Here is a 20669-nt window from a genome sequence, read left to right on the forward strand (position 1 = left end):
GACTTTGGTAGAGGCCTTGCTTGTGTTCAGAGTTGATGCGATCCATTAACAGCTTTCCTCTGCACAAGTACTCTGAAAACTTGTTCCTAACAAATTCTCTTATGAAAAAAGGAGTGAAAGTACTCTATGCAAAAAAGTACTTCAGAAGAACAATGTAGAAAAATGCTAGGGCAATAAACAAGAATACATTTGTGAGTATATTCTGTGTCAGACACTGTACAAAGCATTTTTTAAATCGTCGAATTTTCACAATGACTCTATGATACAGATACTATTATTCTCCAATTAAAAAAAAGAAAATAGGGTCATAGAGACTACATTTCTTTTCAGAGTCCCAAAACCCCTTGTTCAAAACCAGGCAGGACCACCTTGCTGCAAAGCTTCTGACTCTACTACACTATGCCTCTTTAAGATCTGTTCAAATTTGTTGTTGTTTTTTTAACTCTAAAATGGCTTATTCTTAAATAAGTACCGCCAGAGGATAGCTCTTTGCAGTTAGCCTGATTTAAACCTATCGATCACCGATGCCCCAGGGTTTTCAGAGTGTAGGTTGACCATCTGCCTCTTGGTGCCTAGGTTTCCATCTGGAGCAGCACTTGAGTGAAGTTGCATTGCAGACAGCCCTCGCAAGCTCTTCGAGGCACTATGCCGGTCGGTCCTTCCAGATATTCCGGGCGCTCAAGCAACCTCTGTCAGCACATGCCTTGTCTGACCTTCTCTCCAGGCTGGTGGAGGTGATTGGAGAACATGGAGATGAGATTCAGGTACCACCAAACTCATTCTCCTTCTCTCATGTCAAAGATGAGGACTTAACGACTTTCTTTGAGCCTTCTTTTTCTCGCCAATTATTTCAGCCATATGGGCATATACAATTTATTTTAAAAATTTCTGGATGTGAACTTTTATATTTACAAAAATCACTTTGGGGTGCCTGGGTGGCTCAGTCTGTTAAACGTGCAGCCCTTGATTTTGGCTCAGGTCATGATCTCACAGTTCATGGAATCCAGCCCCGCATCAGGCTCTGCATGGACAGTGGGGAGCCTGCTTGGGCTTCTCTCTCTCCCTGTCTCTCTCTGCCCCTCCCCTGCTAGCGCTCTCTCTCTCTCTCTCTCTCTCTCTCTCTCTCTCTCTCAAAATGAATAAACTAAAAAAATCACTTCAAGGCGCATTGTTCTAGAACTTCAGTGGATATTGTTTTATTGAGCCAACAACTGAAAATCCCCTGGTGACTCCTTGGTTGTTTTTGTTGTTAGTTTTAGTTGACTGGGAATTGGGGAATTATTTGCACTGTTTTTTCCTTTTGCCACCAGCCCCTAGGCTGGCAAAGGACAAAACCAGGATGCTGTTGTGCAGTCTCCCCACCCAGAGAAGGGATCTCCATCATATCTAAGCAGAACTCTACCCCTCTCTGTATAACTAACCCTCAGTACACTGAGAAGAGCTGAAGAAGTAATGGAGAGAATAGATGCCACAAGAAGACCCTGTACATAGATCCCAGGCACTGAGGTGCATTACAAGCATCACAAGGGCATTACAAGCTCTGTAGCTTGGGCCAAGCCTTTCTTTCCCTTCTTTTCCATCAGAAAAGTTACTACACCCCAGGAGACTAACACACGTGTGAACTCCAGCCTCTTTTCCTCTTTCTGGACTTTAGATGTGCTCTTCAAAATGTCACTGATGCACAGAACTTCTCATACCTCAGCTCTTAATTTCTGGCTCAGATATTGACATTCTGTATTTCAAATGTCCACCATTCCCCTCATCAAGGGGCAATGATTGCCACCTTAGCCTTTGTTTCTCCCTGCTGGATTTAAAATGAGATTGACATGTTGAGGACGTCAGATCTAGGGAAATAAATCTTGGTGATTACCTGCTAACTGCTAAGCCATCTGAATTTCCTAAGTGGCTGTTAAATTTTGTTTTTAGACTCGGTAAGTTAAAGTAGCATAGATTGTCTAGCACTCAATGATATTAAAATTAGATTTGAATAAAGTTTGTGTTAATTAAATTTATCTTCAGGAAGGGAACAGTAGTTTTAAGCAGTACAAAATGTTATCTTTGCATGTCTGGCAGGGTTACGTAATGGAAGCACTCCTTACATTGGAAGCTGCTGTGGATAACTTGTCTGACTGCTTGAGGAACAGCGATCTCTTAACAGTATTATCTCGGTGAGAAGAAGCTTAATGACTTTTGAAATCAAATATGCTGGACTTAATATTTGAGACATGCCTGGACCTTGGGCAAAATCCAAAGAACAAATCTAGTTTTTGAAGTATGACATTTTCTTTAGTTTAAAAAAAAAAAAAGAAATTATAACACATACAGACACATGTTATATAAGTAGTTTTACACATCAGAAAGATAGAGAAGAAATGTTAATTCTAAATAATACAAATAGTAATCCTTTCTCATTTTCTTTTTTAAGACTTTGAGTACTTTTTCAAATTTTATATAATAATTATCCTGTTTATTTCATTGTAAACAGAAACCAAAACTACTTATTTTTTTGAATGAATATATATAAAACTCGTCTGAACTATCACTAAAAACAGCTGGGATTAATGTCAATTTTATGTGAATATATTCCTATCTTAGGATCTTCCTTTTTTATTTTTATTCCTTTTGCTCCTGTCAATGTTTAATTACCCATTTCAAATCATTCACAATTCTGTATTCTGTTTATATAATTGAGCTCATTTTGCTTGAAATTGAGTCAGTGATGTTATCATAAATCACACTGAGCCTTGTTTCACTTTTAAGTTGGACATTTTTTATGGATAGGTAATTTTAGTATGATTACTAACATCATACATATTTTTCTATATAAACCTACAGATTTATCTCAATCAGTAAGAATTTAGCAGGAGTGTTGATAAAGAGTTTTATCTTTTCAGCCTGAAATAGGCTTAGAGATAATTTCTCATAGATTTTTTAGAAGTGTAAAAAAATTCCTTTGATGCAGTTACTTTTTTCTTTCTAGATAATATCCTTTCCATTTCTGTTCTCCTTATCAGTCAGTTAATAGAATACTAAACTTTGTGCCTAACAGGTACACTTTATTTCTAAATTACTTCTGCCCAAATTCAAACAAAAATATACATGAAAGATCAGTAAACTTTACCACCAACCCCTCTTGTTTAGCCTTTCAATATGTATAAGTAGGTATTACGTTTTGTTGTGGTTTTGTTGGTAAGGGTTCTCATTGTTTGTTTTTGTTTTTTTCACAGCTTAAGTTTAGGAATAAGGAAATTTATTACTTTAAGTTTAAGAGTATGGGGGGAGGGGGGAAAGAATAGATAGTGTTTCCAAAGAATGATTTCCCTCCCTTATAGTTTGTCAGTGGATCTTAAAAGGACTGGCTCTTCACTGAAGCGTGTTGGCTTTCTATTGAACTTTTTTATTTTTATACCCAGCTCTTCATCACCAGATTTAAGCTCTAGCACTAAACTAACAGCAAGCAGAAAGAGCACAGGACAACTAAATGTGAACCCTGGGACAGCCAGTGGCAATACAGCAACCGCAGAACGGAGCCGGCATCAAAGAAGCTTTTCTGTGCCCAAGAAGTTTGGTGTTGTCGACCGATCCTCAGACCCACCCAGGAGTGCCACACTGGACAGAATCCAGGCTTGTACCCAACAAGGCCTCTCCTCAAAAACCAGAAGCTCATCCTCCTTGAAGGACAGCCTCTCAGACCCATCACACATAAACCATCCAACAAACCTATTGGCCACCATCTTTTGGGTCACAGTGGCTTTGATGGAATCTGATTTTGAGTTTGAATACCTAATGGCCTTAAGGCTGTTGAATAGACTACTGGCTCACATGCCACTTGATAAAGCTGAGAACCGAGAAAAACTTGAGAAACTCCAAGGGCAGCTCAAGTGGTCAGACTTCTCAGGGTTGCAGCAGCTACTGCTGAAGGGATTCACCTCCCTCACCACCACTGACCTTACCCTGCAGCTTTTCAGTTTGCTGACACCAGTATCCAAAGTATCCATGGTGGATTCATCCCAAGCCATTGGTAAAGCCAACATCACTCATTCTCTTGCACAGTTCTGATGGTTGTTGTGTTTACGTTTGGTGTAATAAGATAATGGTTTTAGTACATTTAACAATTCTGTTTAGAAATGGTTGTTGGGGAATAGTTTGTCATTTATTCCAAAATTACACATAACGTAAATCTTAAAATTATTTACACTGTAGAAGGCATTTTTAAGGCAATAGCATAAAAGGTACAGAAGTAATGTATATATATATATTAATATGTATTAATTATTTCTTCATGCTTTCTAGATCGAATTGCATATACAGTCAGTTTATTCCACTTTTCTTGTACAGATAAGCATTTTTTTCTCTTTTTTCTTAACTCCTAAATCTTTTTCTTCTTAGCCTTTTTCTCCCTCTTGAAAATTCTCTTGATTCCCTCTTGTTTTGAATTAAGCCAAATCACCAGCCGTATTTTTAATATTATGACATGTGACCCATACTTCTTTTCATGAACGTATAGCTTAACACAGTAGTATTAGCCATTACTTACCATTTTAAAGAGTCTTCTTTTACTGCGTTACATGAGCAAGACTTAAATTGGTTGGCTTACATCCTCTCAAACAAGCTTTTCTTAAAATATGCTTTCTGATAAAAGTTTCAAACTAGTATTTTTGTTCGTCTTAATCTGCTTTTTAAAATCTGTGCCAGTCATCCTGATTCACAAACAGTCCATAGCAAGACAGTCACCGTGTCTCAGAATTACAAATCTACTTCAGTGCCTCCTCTGTAACTGGTGTCATTGTTGTTGTATGCTTTTTCCCTGGATTTTGTGTTCAAAAGACTGCTTTTGCATCCCCTCAGAATAAAATCTGCAATATTCCTTCCCACTGTTAACAGTTAAAATGTACCATATTCAGCTGTCTCCACTGCATCTTCTCCGATCCAGGGTTTCCACTGAACGTGTTGTGTCTCCTGCCCCAGCTGATTCAGCATTTTGAAAATCCCAATCAGTTCTGCAAGGATATAGCCGAAAGGATTGCGCAGGTATGATTTCTGGTTCCACACTCAATTGGGTCGATATGGGCCTTCAGGAAGGTCCAACGCGGAACAGCAATTACCCAGAGAGGGAAATGAGTTTCCCAAAACCTGAGAATAATGATTGAGATTGCTAGTAATTGACGTCTCTGAGTAGCTGATGCACATTGTCTTTTGGTTTCATTATTGAGAAGACAGGTGGAAAGAATTTGTGAAAATCATATTAGCTAATTACTGAGATAAGTGCTTTTTCAGCTTACCAAAAAAAAAAAAAAAAAAAAAAATATATATATATATATATATATATATATATATATATCAATGTGCTTTCCAGATTCCAGAGCAAAATTGCAAACCTCTCTTTTGGCACAATTGCTAACACATCTCCCTATTTGTCAGACAATTTTATCCCTAATTGAGTCTCTTCTTTTAAAGGTGTGTTTGGAAGAGAAGAACCCCAAACTTTCCAATCTTGCGCATGTCATGACCCTTTATAAAACACACAGCTACACGAGAGACTGTGCCACATGGGTCAACGTGGTCTGCCGATACCTTCATGAAGCATATGCTGACATCACCTTGAATATGGTGACCTACCTGGCAGAGGTAAACTCTTCATTAGGGACAAACCTATTATCATTTCCATGGCTAAAATATTTATATGGAATGGATAATAATCTCTTAATTTCATTTACTGAGTGCCTATTATATATTATCATAGATGCTATATGGAATCTTTTTAAATCTTCACGGCAAGCCACTGATGTAGATTCTATTTTAACAAAGAATCTGAGGCCCAACCAGGTTAAATAACCTGCCATATGTTTAAAGCCAGCCTTTGAACTGAGGTATAACCCACCTCAAAAGCTTAAAATCCTTCTTTTTACTACAGTAATACGTGTCAGAACATTCCAGAAATAGAGAAATGTTATCTTAATTACCCCAGGTGTTCATATGTTATTTAAGGAGTTACTATGTGGCTTGATATATTTAATGGTCGTTGGCTCTGAACCAATTACCCAGCATATATTTTGAAGTAAACTTTTTATCTTCCTTTTTAAGTTTGTTTTTAAAACCGGAATGGGATTCTTTTGTGCCCATAGAAATGTGTTTCTAGCACACTTGTTCCAAGCCCCTGTTGTCCATTGGTGCTGGAAATACACAGCAAATGAAATGTATTCTGTGAAGCACCTCCAATCACCCACTAGCTTAACCCACTAGGTCACAAAACCCATGAGGCAAGTGGTCACTGACAGCCACCTCGGGTTAGCATGTTCACTATTGCTTTTGTTTGAGGGATATGCATGCATACGTCTTGCCAGGGCCTTTTTGGAAGTGATGAGTCCCGTACCTTCAAACTTTTCTTTCAGATATGTCAACAGTGTAGGGTACAGATAAGTTACAGAATCAGTCATCGTCTGAAAGTTTCCGTAAGACTGAACCTGAACCTAGAAGAGGGTCCTTGCCCCCTCCATCTGCGTTGACAGTTGGTCCTGCAGGATTTTGATTTGCAGTCTGGGTCAGCAATGTGTGAACTGTATTCAGAATGTCAACACCCCAAAGAGCCTCTCTTATATGCCACCCTGCTGCTTTTGACAATCACCTTGGTGACATCTGCCCCACAAGAGCCGCTAAGAAAACACACACGTACCGGAATAACTGACACAAATGCCCTGCTTACAGACGATGCCTGTTTTAAAACAAAGTGAAGTGTAAGTTAGCAAGGAGGCAAGACTTGTTTAGATCACTAGACAGAGTCAGTCAGAGAAAGACAAATTTCATATGATTTCACTCATATGTGGAATTTAAGAAACAAAACAGATGAACATAGGGGAAGGGAGAGGGAGGCAAACCATAAGAGACTCTTAACTACAGAGAACAAACTGAGGGTTCCTGGAGGGGAGGTCGGTGGGGGCTGGGCTAAATGGGTGATGGGCATTAAGGAGGGCATTTGTTGGGTTGAGCACTGGGTGTTACATGTAAGTGATGAATCACTGAATTCTCCTGAAACCATTGTTAACTACGCATTAACTAACTTGAATTTAAATTCTTTTTAATAAATAAATAGAAAAAGGAAAAAATAAAATGTAGAATTTAAAAAGCTTCACAAATACAAACGGGATGTGGCATATACACACGTACATATTATTCGGACTTAAAAAGGAATGAAGCGCTGACACAGGCTGCCATATGGATGAACCGTGACAACTTTATGCTAAGTGACATAAGCCAGACACATAAGTACAAATATTATTGGATTCCACTTGTACAAGGTGCACAGAATAGGCAAATCTACAGAGACAGAAAGTAGAATAGTAGTTACCCAGGGCTGGGGGCAGGGGGTGATGGAGAGTTAGTGTTTTACAGTTAGCAGAGTGTTTATTTGGGATGATGAACAAATTCTGGAAATAAATAGTGGCAGTGATCACACAACAATGTGAATGCACTTTATGCCACTGAATTATACACTTAAAAATGGTCAAAATGGTAACTTTATATTATATATATATATATTATATACATATGTTATATATATATGTTATATATATTTTTTCACTGTAAAAATAAATAAGTGAAATAAATAAGAATAGATTACCTAATTTGTTCTATTCAGCCTTTGTCACAAATTGTCACTACAGATTTTGTTATCAACTTAATTTCCCACCATGCATAAGATATACTAACTCCTATTTCAAGCACATATGTATAATTATAGATCGCTGTGGTCAGGATTGCCAGTGAATCTGTTCTGTTCACTTAACAGTAATTTTGTGTGTATTTACATGTGTTGACATAGCTCACATAGTGTCATTTTCAACAACTGTGGGATTCTAACAGGTTAAGATAACACAATTTGCTTAAACGTCTCCTCTTTTGCTTGTATTCATAACTTTTTTCTATTACAAGTGGTTCTTTTATGTAGACTTCTTATCAGATAATATTCAGGTTATTTCTTCTGGTGGCACTTCCCAAAGTTACTATCCAGGTGAAGGAATACACAAATGTAGTTGTACTCATTTGGGAAGTTGGTCTCACAGACACTTTCCCAGTTTATGATACTGTCAACAATGTATAAATGTGTTTTCCCATATCCTCACTACATTTTATTACTCTATTCCTGTTTTCAACCTAATATTTTTATTGGTACTTTAAAATTATTCTCTTTATGTATTTCCTTTCTAGGAATATATTTCATTTTTCCACACAATAGATTTGTATAATTGCCCATTTCCTCCTGCATTAACTGCTCAGTTATTTCTTTTGACCACTTTTGATGTGAAATTTCAGCCTATATTTGGATCCTTTCTACAGTTCTTTATTGAGAATAGTAATCTTTTATCCTGATAAACGTCACTTAGATTTTCTCATTAGTTTGCTTTCCTTTTTGAAAATATTGTTGATATCGTAGTATATGTCCATAGAAGAAAGTTTCGTAGGTACAGAAAAGAGGGGGAAGAGAACAGGAGGAGGAGGTGAAGTAAAGAAAAATCATCCTAAATAATTACATTATCTAGAGATTTCTTTCCTTTGTTAAATAACACACACCCATTCACATTGATTTCAGCATCATCTATCACACAGAAATTGTATATCCTTCCTCTTTCAATTAATATTATCTTATATCCTTTACCATCTTTAAAAATGCCATTCTATTGATGATATGATATTTTATCATGCAATTTACCATAATTTATGTATCCATTTCCCTAGTGTTTAGCATTTGTATTACTTACAGAGCTATTTTGTTTAGTTTTTTTTTTTTTTTTTTAATTTTTTTTTTCAACGTTTATTTATTTTTGGGACAGAGAGAGACAGAGCATGAACGGGGGAGGGGCAGAGAGCGAGGGAGACACAGAATCGGAAACAGGCTCCAGGCTCTGAGCCATCAGCCCAGAGCCTGACGCGGGGCTCGAACTCCCGGACCGTGAGATCGTGACCTGGCTGAAGTCGGACGCTTAACCGACTGCGCCACCCAGGCGCCCCTGTTTAGTTTTTTTTTTGTGAGTTTCTTACCATCATAAAAAACACCTTAGTAAAATCTCATATATAAATCTTTATGTCTATCTCTAGGTTTGGAAAAGTTCCTAGAAGTACATAACTAGTTCAAAAGACATAAATTGTTCTTAGTACTCTGGATGTCAATTGCCAAATTATCCAAGTTACATTTCCACTGATGTTACATTTCCATCTTATATCCTCACCAATACCGACTATTATCACTTGCTAAACTTTGCCAGTTTGATAACCAATAACTTGTGTCTTTTGTTTCAATATATAATTTTCAATAATTGGTGGTATTCGATGCTTTCCTTTTGAGGTTTATTTTGTATTTCATTTGTAAATGTGGTATTTATATATTCAAACCTGCTTACATTGCCTTTAATGATAACCTTGTTCCTTCAGTAGTTAGGATTTTCTTTTCCTTCCTAAGGAAACGTGCAATCTCAAAGGTGTTGGGAAGCATCGGTGCTTGTGTATGAAAAGGCTGGAGTCTCACTGACTGACCTGTGCCTTGCCTCCCACAGCTGCTGGAGAAGGGTCTCCCAAGCATGCAGCAGCCCCTCCTCCAGGTGATCTACAGTCTGCTCAGCTACATGGATCTGTCAGTCGTGCCTGTAAAGCAGTTTAATGTGGAAGTTCTGAAGACCATTGAAAAATATGTCCAAGTGAGTATTTGGATACCTTCACTTAAGAGCTACGATGTTTCCAGAGAGTCATCCCAGAAAGACTGAGGCTTCGCTTGTAGCTTATCCTTGGCTGTAGAACTGTATGGGCGCCAGGCTGCACATTCATGCGTTGATATCCCTAACGCCCTGAGAGCAGTCAGGTGTGGTGGCCAACCACACTGCGAGTGACATACTGAGGAGAAAGACAGGACCAAGCTGAGGCATTTCTGAGCCCCTCAGAGGACACAGTTCTGCCTCTTGGGGCTTGCAGGCTGGGTACTGAAAGCAGGTACCTGGCTGGGAGGGCCCAGCAGGGTTGTATTTGTGGTTTCCTATTTCAAAGAAGGAGAAGGAACCTAGGGCAGGTGTTTCAGCATACAAAGGGTTAATTCAGGGATTAAAATTGTCACTTGAGAGTTGAGGACAGTCAGGTTAAGCATGACTGTATTTGAAAATACTACAACAAACAAACACAGGAGTGTACCTGTTGAGTTGCAGAGTTCAAGGGCAGATGCTAGGTTCTATCTGGTTGAACTCATTGGCAAAGACATACAATGTCAATGTTAGACGTTTTTACCCCATCATCACTTGAATACCACGTTGCTTGCAGAAATTATTGAATGCTAAAAATGATTTCCAAGCCTTTTTCATTGTCCGTGTTTTAAGTGGCATTTCTCTGAAAGTAGTCGTGCACTTGGTAGGCATTCAGTAACACTTTCTCACTTCACAGCAGTCCTGAGGGCCAGGTGTCCAGTTCCTATTTGTCTACAAACCCCTTGCCCCTAGTGCAAAGAAAAAATTGTTTTACTAGACTGCCTATTCTAACTAACTCAGGACTGTGGGCTATCTCTGTTATTCAATATCTTATCTTGAATGGTGACTGATTTCACATTCAAATCATGACCTCCCATTGTGCAGAATTTAAGAGGGAAGGAAATATGTTTTATTTCATGTGCTCTTATTCCACAGGCTAGGTAAATAATAATAATAACTTTTATCAAGTTCGCTTATCTGTGCTCAATATTTTTATGGGAGAAGCCCATCAGCCTGCCTGGGGCCTGTCAGGGAGACAAAGATCGAAAAACAAAGTGAGTCTCACAGAAAGAGTAGGCATATGATAAGCCAATAAGGAGAGGAAGGGCATTCCAGGACAACGGAACAAGGAAAGAGCTTGCCTGGTATGAGGAACTCCAAGGTTAGCCTGGGGGGAGGTTACTTCTGTAGGCTGTGCTCAACGTGTGTGGACTCCACACTGCCCACCAGAGGGAGCCCTTGGAGGAGTTTAGGCAGGGAAGCAGCATGGTCTGAAAAGTTCTAGAAAGATCACTGTAGCTGGGGTGGGTATGCTGGACTTCAATAGCGGCTGCAAGTAGGGAGACCAATTAAGAGGCCATTGAAATAGAATGACCAAGGAAGACAGAGACTGGAGGTGGGGAGAATGTTGAGAGTGAGTGGCCAGTAGCATAAATGCATTGGGTTTGTTTTTTTATTCGTACCAAAGAGCTACCTCATTGACCAAAAGGGTACCTTGTACTTTTAAACTTCTATTTATTTGAATATGGACAAAATTTGCTATTTTCTTATTTGCTTGTTTCCTAAATGTATCTTCTCATCTGTATAAATTTTTTATGTCCTTTGCCTTTTACATATGATGGAACTTCCTGCACTATTTTAAATCTGTGAATTCTGACTGATCATAAGAAGTTTCAGTAGCTGGGGGTTGATGCATTTTTAAAAATGAAATTGTTTGTAACCATTGAATGTTTTATTCCCGTCAGAGTGTTCACTGGAGAGAAGCTTTGAATATCCTGAAGCTGGTGGTTTCTCGATCTGCCAGTCTAGTTTTGCCTTCCTACCAGCACAGTGACCTCTCAAAGATAGAAATACATCGAGTGTGGACCAGTGCTTCTAAGGAATTACCTGGAAAAACCCTAGACTTCCACTTTGATATTTCAGAGGTATGGTATCCGTTTCTATAAATTTCAGCAGCGAGAACAGGTGACAAAGGTCAAAACTAGTTGTCTGGGGAAGGAGAGACTTATTTTACATTTACTTCAAAGTAAGTTTTCTAAGGCCTGCATTAGGTTCTGGTTTTTAGGAACACAGTGAGTGTCGTATTCATTGGGGCCCCAATTGGCAGCTTTTACAAATAGAAACTAGCCTCAGTTATATAAAAATGATTTTTTGAAAGAGATAACTTTAAAATAGAATGACCATAAGCATTTTAGGGGCGCCTGGGTGGCTCAGTCGGTTGAGCATCCGACTTCGGCTCAGGTGGTGATCCCGCAGTTCATGAGTTCGAGCTCCAAGTCTGGCTCTGTGCTGACAGCTCAGAGCGTGGAGCCTGCTTCGGATTCTGTATCTCCCTCCTTCTCTGCCCGTCCTCTGCTCCCACTCTATCTCCCTGTCTGTCTGTCTGTCTCTCTCTCTCTCTCTCTCTCTCTGTCTCTTTCTCTCAAAGATAAAATAACATTTAAAAAAAAATTTTTAAAGAATGATCATAAGCATTTTAAAGCCTGACCTCATTTCTTTATCTGACAGCTATCATGTCCTATCTTTATATCCACAACTTTGCTCCCTGACCTCCCAGCCAGACCAGCAAATGACTGAGATTTAAAGAGACGCAGAATCTGCCTTTACGGTTGTTTCCCCAAGTGACACGACTTTTAAGACCAGTAAAATGATCCATATTCTTGTCTCAAGGGAGCGGGAAGGAAGGAGAAAGGGGACTAGCAAACCAAGCCAAGGAGTCAGGAAGAAAAGAGAGGTTGGGGGGCACCTGGGTGGCTCAGTCGGTTAAGATCTGACCTCACCTCAGGTCATGACCTCGAGGTTTTGTGAGTTTGAACCCCGCATTGGGCTCTCTGTTGTCAGCACAGAGCCTGCTTTGGGTCCTCTGTCCCCCTCTCCCTCCGCCCGTCCCCTGCTCACTCGTACGTGCTCTCTCTTGCTCTTTCTCTCTCAAAAATAAATAAGCATTAAATTTTTAAAAAGAAAAAGAAAAGAGAGGGTGGAAGGTAGTCATATCTGCCTGCTGCTCTGAGAGTGGACATTTGGGAAGCCTGTACCAACTCTAAGATGCACAAATACTTTGCTCTCCTGTCTCGCTTACCCCGTGACCCATAAGCCCGCCAAAGCAGAAACTATACTCTGTCCATTTTGTAACCAGGGTCTGGTACAGAGTCTGGTGCATTACAGGTACTTAACAAACATTCTTCAACACTGCTGAATGAGTAAGTCCACTGAAGGAATAAACTAGATCTGCTTGTGTGAAACTTACTTGCTCTATTAAGTAGGTAGGTTGTAGTCAGCTTGGGTTTTTTCACACCGTGATCTCAGTGACCTTCTATCATTTCAGAATCCAGGTTAAGATACTCTTTTGCTGCTATTGTGATACCTGCATCTATAGTTCGTGGGTCTGATATTAAGGTATCCAATCAATAATTTTTTCCATTTGTAACATTCCTTTTTCACATTGCTGGCAGGGAAAGCTACTTTTATTCTTTGGAGTTTGTTCTGTTCCAAAGGGGTACAGAAAGCATGCACCACTGGGCTGCACGCCCCAGGGACGGAGCTGCTCCAGAATAAAGAGCCTGGAGAACCAGATGGAGACTTTCCAGCTGGTGTCTACCACCTCTGAGGGTAGGCCCACAAATGGGATTCTGCAGCCCCACTGGGGTTTGGGTGGTGCTGCCTACCCAGCTGCCACCCGGCCGTGTGTGAAATGAACTCTCAGGAAGTGAAATTTCCAAAGTGTTGCCCGAGTACCTGGCCCTGAACTCATTCATTTAAATAACTGAAAAGATACAATCACTCTAAGTAGATTTTAAATAACTGAGAGTATATAGAGACTGGTGACCAAAGGTTGGGAAGACGGGAAGGAATTTTGGCCTCTTGTTAGAATGATAAGAAATTCTTTTAAGCTTAATCTGAAAACTATTTGCTTTCCTGAATGTTTTGCTTCTGACCTTTACCAGTGGTTTAAGAACAAGCAATTGGATTTGTTTTCAGCTGCTAAAGAGGGTGGGAAAATGTTAATGATGTAAAATGATTTAGAATGTATATTTGAACGTGGGGCACCTGGTGGCTCAGTCGGTTAAGCATCTGACTCTTGATTTCAACTCCGGTCATGATTTCATGGTTCACGAAATCGAGCCCCACATCAGGCTCTGTGCTGATAGTGCGGAGCCTGCTTGAGATTCTCTCTCTCTCCCTCTCTCCCTACCCCTCCTGTGCTCACTCCTTCTTTCTTTCTCTCTCTCTCTCAATATAAATAAATAAACTTAAAAAAAATCAGAATGTGTATTTGAACATCAGGAAAATGAGCCTACCTGTAACACTGAACTTCTCTAAGGTTTAATCAAATAGGCAATGTTTGGTTGCTGCTGGGTGGAGCGATCTCATATTCCACAGAACTATTGAACAGATAGAAGAGTGAGATTTTGTATTCTCTTCTGTCAAGACGCCAATCATCGGGAGGCGATACGATGAGCTGCAGAACGCTTCTGGGCGCGATGGGAAGCCCAGGGCGATGGCCGTCACCAGGAGCACATCCTCTACCTCATCGGGCTCCAACTCCAATGTCCTTGTTCCTGTTAGCTGGAAAAGGCCCCAGTATTCTCAGGTATAGAATCCTAGTCCCTGGAATTGGAAGAGAGAGCTCAGGGAGACCTCTCGAGCCCAACTGCCCATGTGATCCCGGGTTCCTCCATCACCATCCTGGCATTGCCCACGTAGGCATCAACACTTCAGTGATGAGTATCCCGTGGCACCCCAAGGGACCCGGTCTTATCTTGGAACAGCTCATTTCATTGAGTTGAAGTCTGACATTTGCCACTGCTACCCATTGGTCCTAGCTCTCTTTAGACTTAGGAAATGAAATCTGATCTCTCACCTTCAGAGAGATAAAGAAACCCTCTCCCCTCTACCACTCATTCCAGTGAGTTCTCTTTTCTCCAAAGACTATATCCTTAGTTCTCCCAACCAGTTCTATACGATAGGGCTTCATAAGAATGCAGAATCTGCCCTTCCGGTTGCTTCCTCAAGCCACACTGCTTTTTATTTTATTGTTTGAAGTTTTTTTTTTTTTAATATAATTTATTGTCAAATTGGCTAACATACAGTGTGTACAGTGTGCCCTTGGTTTGGGAGGTAGATACGTAAGCGATGAACCACAGGAATCTACCCACACTGCTTTTTAGACCAGTAAAATGATCTAAATTCTTACCTTGATGGAGAGGGGAAGGGGGAGGGAAGGGACTAGTGAGTGAAGCTAAGGAATCAGAAAGGAAAAAGAGGGTGGAAAGTAGTCAGATTTCCTGCTGCTCTGTGAATGAATACTGGGGAGGCCTGTACTTTCTCTAAAAGGTGCAAACACTTTGCATTCCAGTCGCCATTCTGACTGCTGTCCCCTAAGCATGCACTCCAGTGGTCTCCATGGACAGTCTGAGCTATGTGGAGCAGAACCGGACGCTGGATCTCTCTGTAGTTCTCTCTCTGTAGATCTCTCTCTTAGTACAGCCTAAGACCGTATTTGCTCAATGGGCAACTGCATTAATGTCATCAGGCTTGCCATCGAGTAAAACCTCTGCATTATTCAGACCTCTTTGGTGACATTAATCACCTTAAGTGGAAAAGGAATTTATTAACTCTCATGGCTTGGCTTCAAGCACAGCTGGATTCTAGTACACAAAATGAGGAACTGGGTCCCTAGACTCCCTCTGCCCTTCTCACTGTCCTCGCCTTCCCTTCCCAGTCTTGGCCCTCCTTTCCTCTCCAGTGATTTCATTCTGAGGCAGACTCTTCTCTTATGAAGCACCAAAAACTTTGAGCAGCTCCAGATTTATATGGTCTTTGGCTCCGATGATTTCAGGTCAAAGGCATTCCCTTCCCAACATCTGAAGCAATTCTAGAAGGACTCTTGCTGCACGTGTGAGGGAGGCAAAGCCCCACAGTGGGAGAGGAGCTGTTTCTGAGATAAAAAGAGGGACCGTATTACTGGAAGAAGGCCAAATGGGTGGGCGCTGAGCAGAGAACACTTTGCACACGTGCAGGACTCACCTTCACCCTCCAAGGTTGGAGGAGTGGAATATATAGCACGGGGCCTGCTGGAACATGGCTGGCTCTCAGTAAGGGTTCACTGAGCTGTTGAGTAAGAGAGCCTACTATACATTCTTAGGGGTTTGGAAAAGAGAAGAAAAATAGACATCCCAACACCCATGTTCCTCTGTATGGATTCCTTCCCCGAGTTGTAAGATGCCCACTAAAACTTAGGGAAATATTTTAGCAAATCTCTTGCCATTCTCCAACATTAAGGTCTTCCTGTCTTTGGCCTTGATAAAATACTGTATTGGGTGTCCCTTCTATAATGTGGAAAGAAGAATGCAGTGAGCCAAATTCCATTAAGAAAGAAAAGCTATGAGCACTATTGGCCTCCTAAGCAGTCTCCACGTTAACTTAAATCAGATTAAAGGGGAAAAATCATTTTACAGGGTCAGAAAGATTGCTTTAAGAGCATCTCTGAAGTAATTAACATTTTTTAGGCTCTGGCTTACTCTTCCTTTTTATTCTCAACTCTCCAATTATCCCGAGACCTAGTTCATCTATGTCATTGGAAAATGTGATGGTTTATGGAAGAATCTCCATGCTTAAGTGGCTGAAAAATAAGGCTCATGAAGAAAAGCAAAAGGAATTGAATCTGTTTAACTTTAGGGAGAATAAATTGAGAAAGACTTAATATGGCTTACAGATAATTGAATTCTTTAATGCTGCAGAAAGTAAAGTTATTCTCCCATCTGAGGAAAATAAATGTGTGCTAGAACATAATAGATTTAATTTAGGTGAAAGGAAAGCCTCGCTAATGCTGGAAGTTGTAACAGACAAGAAGAGATTATCAAGGGGAGTCACCAATATCTGCTGAGTTTCACACCCCTCCCTCAGGAAAATGTAGATCAGCACTGTCAAGTAGGAACATAGTGTGTGTCTTGTTTTTAAACTTTGTAAAAGTTGCCTTTTTTAAAAAAGTAAAAAGAAATAGGTAAAATCAATTTTAATAACCTATTTTAGTTAGCCTAATATATCTCAAACATTATTACTTCAATATGCAACCAATAGTTTGCAATATTAATGAGATATTTTGCATTCTCTTTTTTCATACCAAGTCTTTGTGTATTTTACATCTCAATTCCCACCACATTTCGGGGGCCATAGCCCTTTGTGGCTAATAGCTATAGTATGGAAACAGATTTGATCACAGAACTCCATGATTAAAACGTGTTTGTGTGTCTCTTTTCCAGAAGAGGACAAAAGAGAAGTTGGTGCACGTCCTTTCTCTGTGTGGCCAAGAAGTAGGATTAAGCAAAAATCCATCAGTAAGTTCCATCATATATCACATTTATGTTGGTACCATATCATTTTTACCTTTGATCTTTTTACCTTTAGAGAAGTCCTCTATGAATTACAGGTATGATATCCACCATCATACTCATACTAGATCATACTCATAGGCTATTTCTTTCCACACTAAGATTTTTAATCTCACTTGATTCAGAAACAGTGAATCAAGTTTGTTAGCTATTTGCTCTAGTTTGTAAATAGCACTGTTACTTTCATTTTTTAAAATTCTTTGCATTTTGTTATAAATATGCCCAGACTACGTTAATATGTATATGTATATTAATTAAATATAAATAAAATATATAATTATATAATTATTTATTACATATAATAAAATATAAAAATAAAAATATATATATGACTATCTCCTGCACCATATTTAATATACATTCTTTTGGGGTATAATTTTACTCTGCGTATGCACACCCCTTCCTATGATGTCATTATTTGACTCATGCAGAATAGGGATCAAAATAATGATATATCATTATAGTTTTTTTCTCTTACACACATCCACTGATGTTACAGTTAAAACAACAACATGCCATTGCGCTTTGGAATAAATGAATAATCACAGTATTAGAACTTAGCTAATGTAAAATTTAGCTTTTATAAAATTTAGCTAATTCAGGTTGTCTGTGAGACTATCATAGCAAAAGCAATAAAAATCTCAGGGTCTGGTTTCACCGGTGTATCTCAGCCTCTTTGTTATTAATAAAAAATAAATATCTAACTAATTTCCCAAATGAAGTAAGAATTAGCAAACAATTGCTCAGGGGAGCTGTCTCTGAAACCTCAAAATGTATCTATTAATGTAGTTTACGAGCAGGTGAAATGTTAGAGGCTCGTAAATACTTGCTAAAGTGCAAATGGGTGTTTCTTACCGTCCGGAACGTGCCCCTGCCAGCCAGCAGCTAAGCTCAGCTTATGATCAGTAGATCAGTGGGTTTGTTGCTGCTCCTGAGACCTGAGGGCAGAGGGGACGAGGTGACAGTGGCAGGGTGGGAGGAGGGAGAGTGACAAGCGCCCTTTCCCTCTGCGGAGCGGCCCTCCAGGGAGGACCGTCTCCTATTGCCATTCTGGCTGGCGCGTCCTCCTCAGATCTCAACTGCCTGCTTCCGTGCTGGAAATGTTTACCCAGAGTATGTTGCCGGTCGGTCAGAGAGGCAGTGCTAACTGGGAAGAAGGGCCTTCAACCGAGGAAGCCTGCATTCTAGCCGCGTCTCTCACGAGCTAGTTGCCTGGCCTTCAGTGCTATTTCTCTCCTAGACCCACTTGCAATCCCTGAGCAAACTGTGTGTCGCGGGCCATTGCATGAGAACATAGTGCAAGTCACAGGACTGTTCTTAAACACTGGAGGAAAGGGGGACATTTCAAATCCATTCATTCTTTTTACTTCTGAGAGGCACTTGTTCTATTAAATAAGTACAAACGATTTGCCTGCTCAAGGAAGACTAGATAGACATTATGATGGCTAAAAACAATCATACCGTTCACTTTTATTTAATATCAATCTATGTTCAGGAGAGACTGGATAGCAAAACATTGAGGTCCACTTACAGTTTATTTCTACAAAGTTCTACTAAAATGTCCCAGTGGGAAAAAAAAACCAAACACAGAAGATGGTTCTAAGATTATTAACATTCAAGAGGTCTTACTAGGAAAAAAAAAAAAAAAGTTTTGTTCCGTTTATACCAACAGGAAGGGAATTTAGGTATAAATTACGAGCATGGTTGCTCACATACTCGTCTGTAATTCAAATGAGCAAGGACTGTAGTATTTGTCCTCTGTGTCTTATTCTTTATTGGTTCCTGGTTTATCTCTGAAAGGGTTAAATGCTTTGTACTCACAGGCCATTCTATAATAACTATCTTTGTATCAGTAGCCCTTAAAATATTATGTGATAATATGCATGTAAAGTGTATGTGCATGTGTACAATTTCTGACCTCAGTTCAGAAACAGTGGAAAATTTCTTGGCTGCTCTAGTTTGTGAATATACACTCAGTTGTCACACACACACACACACACACACACACACGCGCGCTCCGATGGGATCCAGTCTTCATTAAGAAGCAGCATCATGACTCGAACCTTCTCCTCCTGTGTGAACTTGCGTCTTTGCAATGAGTTTAATCTGAAGGCACCTGTCCAACATAAATACTAAAAGAACATTCTAAAAATACCCACTTAAGGAATTAGGTGTGTACTCGAAATAGATGGCCACGAACAGCCAGTTGCAGTTTTTATAGCACAAACAACCGAAGGGAGAACCGTCTCTCAGGAGAGGACTCTTGCGATTCGTAGGTGATCTTCTCATCGTGTGGGGATCTGGACCTTCTGGAGCACCAGACGAGCTTGGTGTCTTCCGAGGACGGCGCCCGGGAGCAGGAGAACATGGATGACACAAACAGCGAGCAGCAGTTTAGAGTCTTTAGGGACTTCGATTTCCTAGATGTGGAGCTGGAGGATGGAGAGGTACAGTATATTCTCTGTAAAAATACCCCCCTCAGCCTTGCCTTGACTAACGAAAAGTTTCTTTTTACCTGCTAACTGATCAGGTTTTATAACAGACTCTTTAATTGGGAAGCTGTAGACTTTGTTTTCAATCAACTTATCCAAAGGACAGCAGCTTAACTTTGGCAGAAGTTACCACACCCTTCCTGTCTGAGTCCACAGCATTTAAGCTGCCAAGTTCTTTCTAAATGGCAGGGATCTGACGTTTAATGACCACACAAAGACTGTGTGTGTGCAGTCCAAAGGTGAACTTTAAAAGAAAAAAAAAAAAAAATCACAAACACATTCAGGTTCTGAGCCTGTTCGCTGGCACCTGGGCAAAACTTGCCAAGAGTCTAATTATTTTAAAAGTGAAATTACTCTGATTCAGTTACTTCAAAGCTTGCCTGCTCCGACCTGAGAAGGGAGCCTCGGGGCTCCAGCATTGTTGTGCTGTTTGATGAAATCACAACTTGCAACAGGATATAGTGCACCCGAGAGCTCTTTGCTCTGCTCTAGGCTGCTAGCTCGTGTCCCCGACACCCGGAGCCGCTGAATTCATGTCTCAACCGGCCAATGCAGATTTGTGGATTTGAATGATAATTATGGTGATAGGATGCTTTCAGTTATGAGTCATGTGTTTGAAAACTGGGATTGGAAGGAGGGGCATCACTGTGACCCTCTCATTTCAGTAGCTTAGAGGCACGTTCCAGCTGGGGAAAGTCTCCGCCTCATGGAGGAAAACAAAACTGACCAAAGGGAGACTGGCATACCTAAAAATGCCTGATAAGGAGCCGGCTCCTGGTGTTACTTCACATCCTGAGGCTCACGTTCAGCTAAATGCACTGTCTTTCCCAGACAAAGAAAGGGCTTTCTGCCAGTCTTACAGTTACAATGGAGGCCCAAATTCAAAGTTTAACCTATCCCGTGACTGGTATGCATCTCCTGACTCAACTAGAAACTTGTGGGAAACGGTACTTCCGGTAGCTGCCTACCTTCCCTAAAAGGATGGGACTGTGGACCAATCCTCTTATGTTGAGGTAAGGCCAAGGAGCTCTCCGCTTTTGTTCCTCCCGGCCAAGGCCTACCCT

General features: G+C 40.3%; 1 protein-coding gene across 9 annotated transcripts in view; it reads left to right on the plus strand.

Annotated features, from left to right (window-relative positions):
- FRY (FRY microtubule binding protein) overlaps nt 1–20669 on the plus strand; it is a 445796-nt gene that overhangs the window by 385027 nt on the left and 40100 nt on the right. For all 9 annotated transcript variants that reach the window (XM_043576463.1, XM_043576388.1, XM_043576406.1 and 6 more), the window contains 10 exons: nt 577–764; nt 2074–2168; nt 3414–4021; nt 4934–5031; nt 5458–5628; nt 9549–9689; nt 11468–11647; nt 14152–14313; nt 16985–17059; nt 19390–19560. In XM_043576463.1, the coding sequence (XP_043432398.1) occupies nt 577–764; nt 2074–2168; nt 3414–4021; nt 4934–5031; nt 5458–5628; nt 9549–9689; nt 11468–11647; nt 14152–14313; nt 16985–17059; nt 19390–19560 (1889 nt within the window). The remainder of the gene's footprint in view (nt 1–576; nt 765–2073; nt 2169–3413; nt 4022–4933; nt 5032–5457; nt 5629–9548; nt 9690–11467; nt 11648–14151; nt 14314–16984; nt 17060–19389; nt 19561–20669) is intronic.

The sequence above is a fragment of the Prionailurus bengalensis genome, chromosome A1 (assembly GCF_016509475.1).
Source record: "Prionailurus bengalensis isolate Pbe53 chromosome A1, Fcat_Pben_1.1_paternal_pri, whole genome shotgun sequence".
NCBI lineage: Eukaryota > Metazoa > Chordata > Mammalia > Carnivora > Felidae > Prionailurus > Prionailurus bengalensis.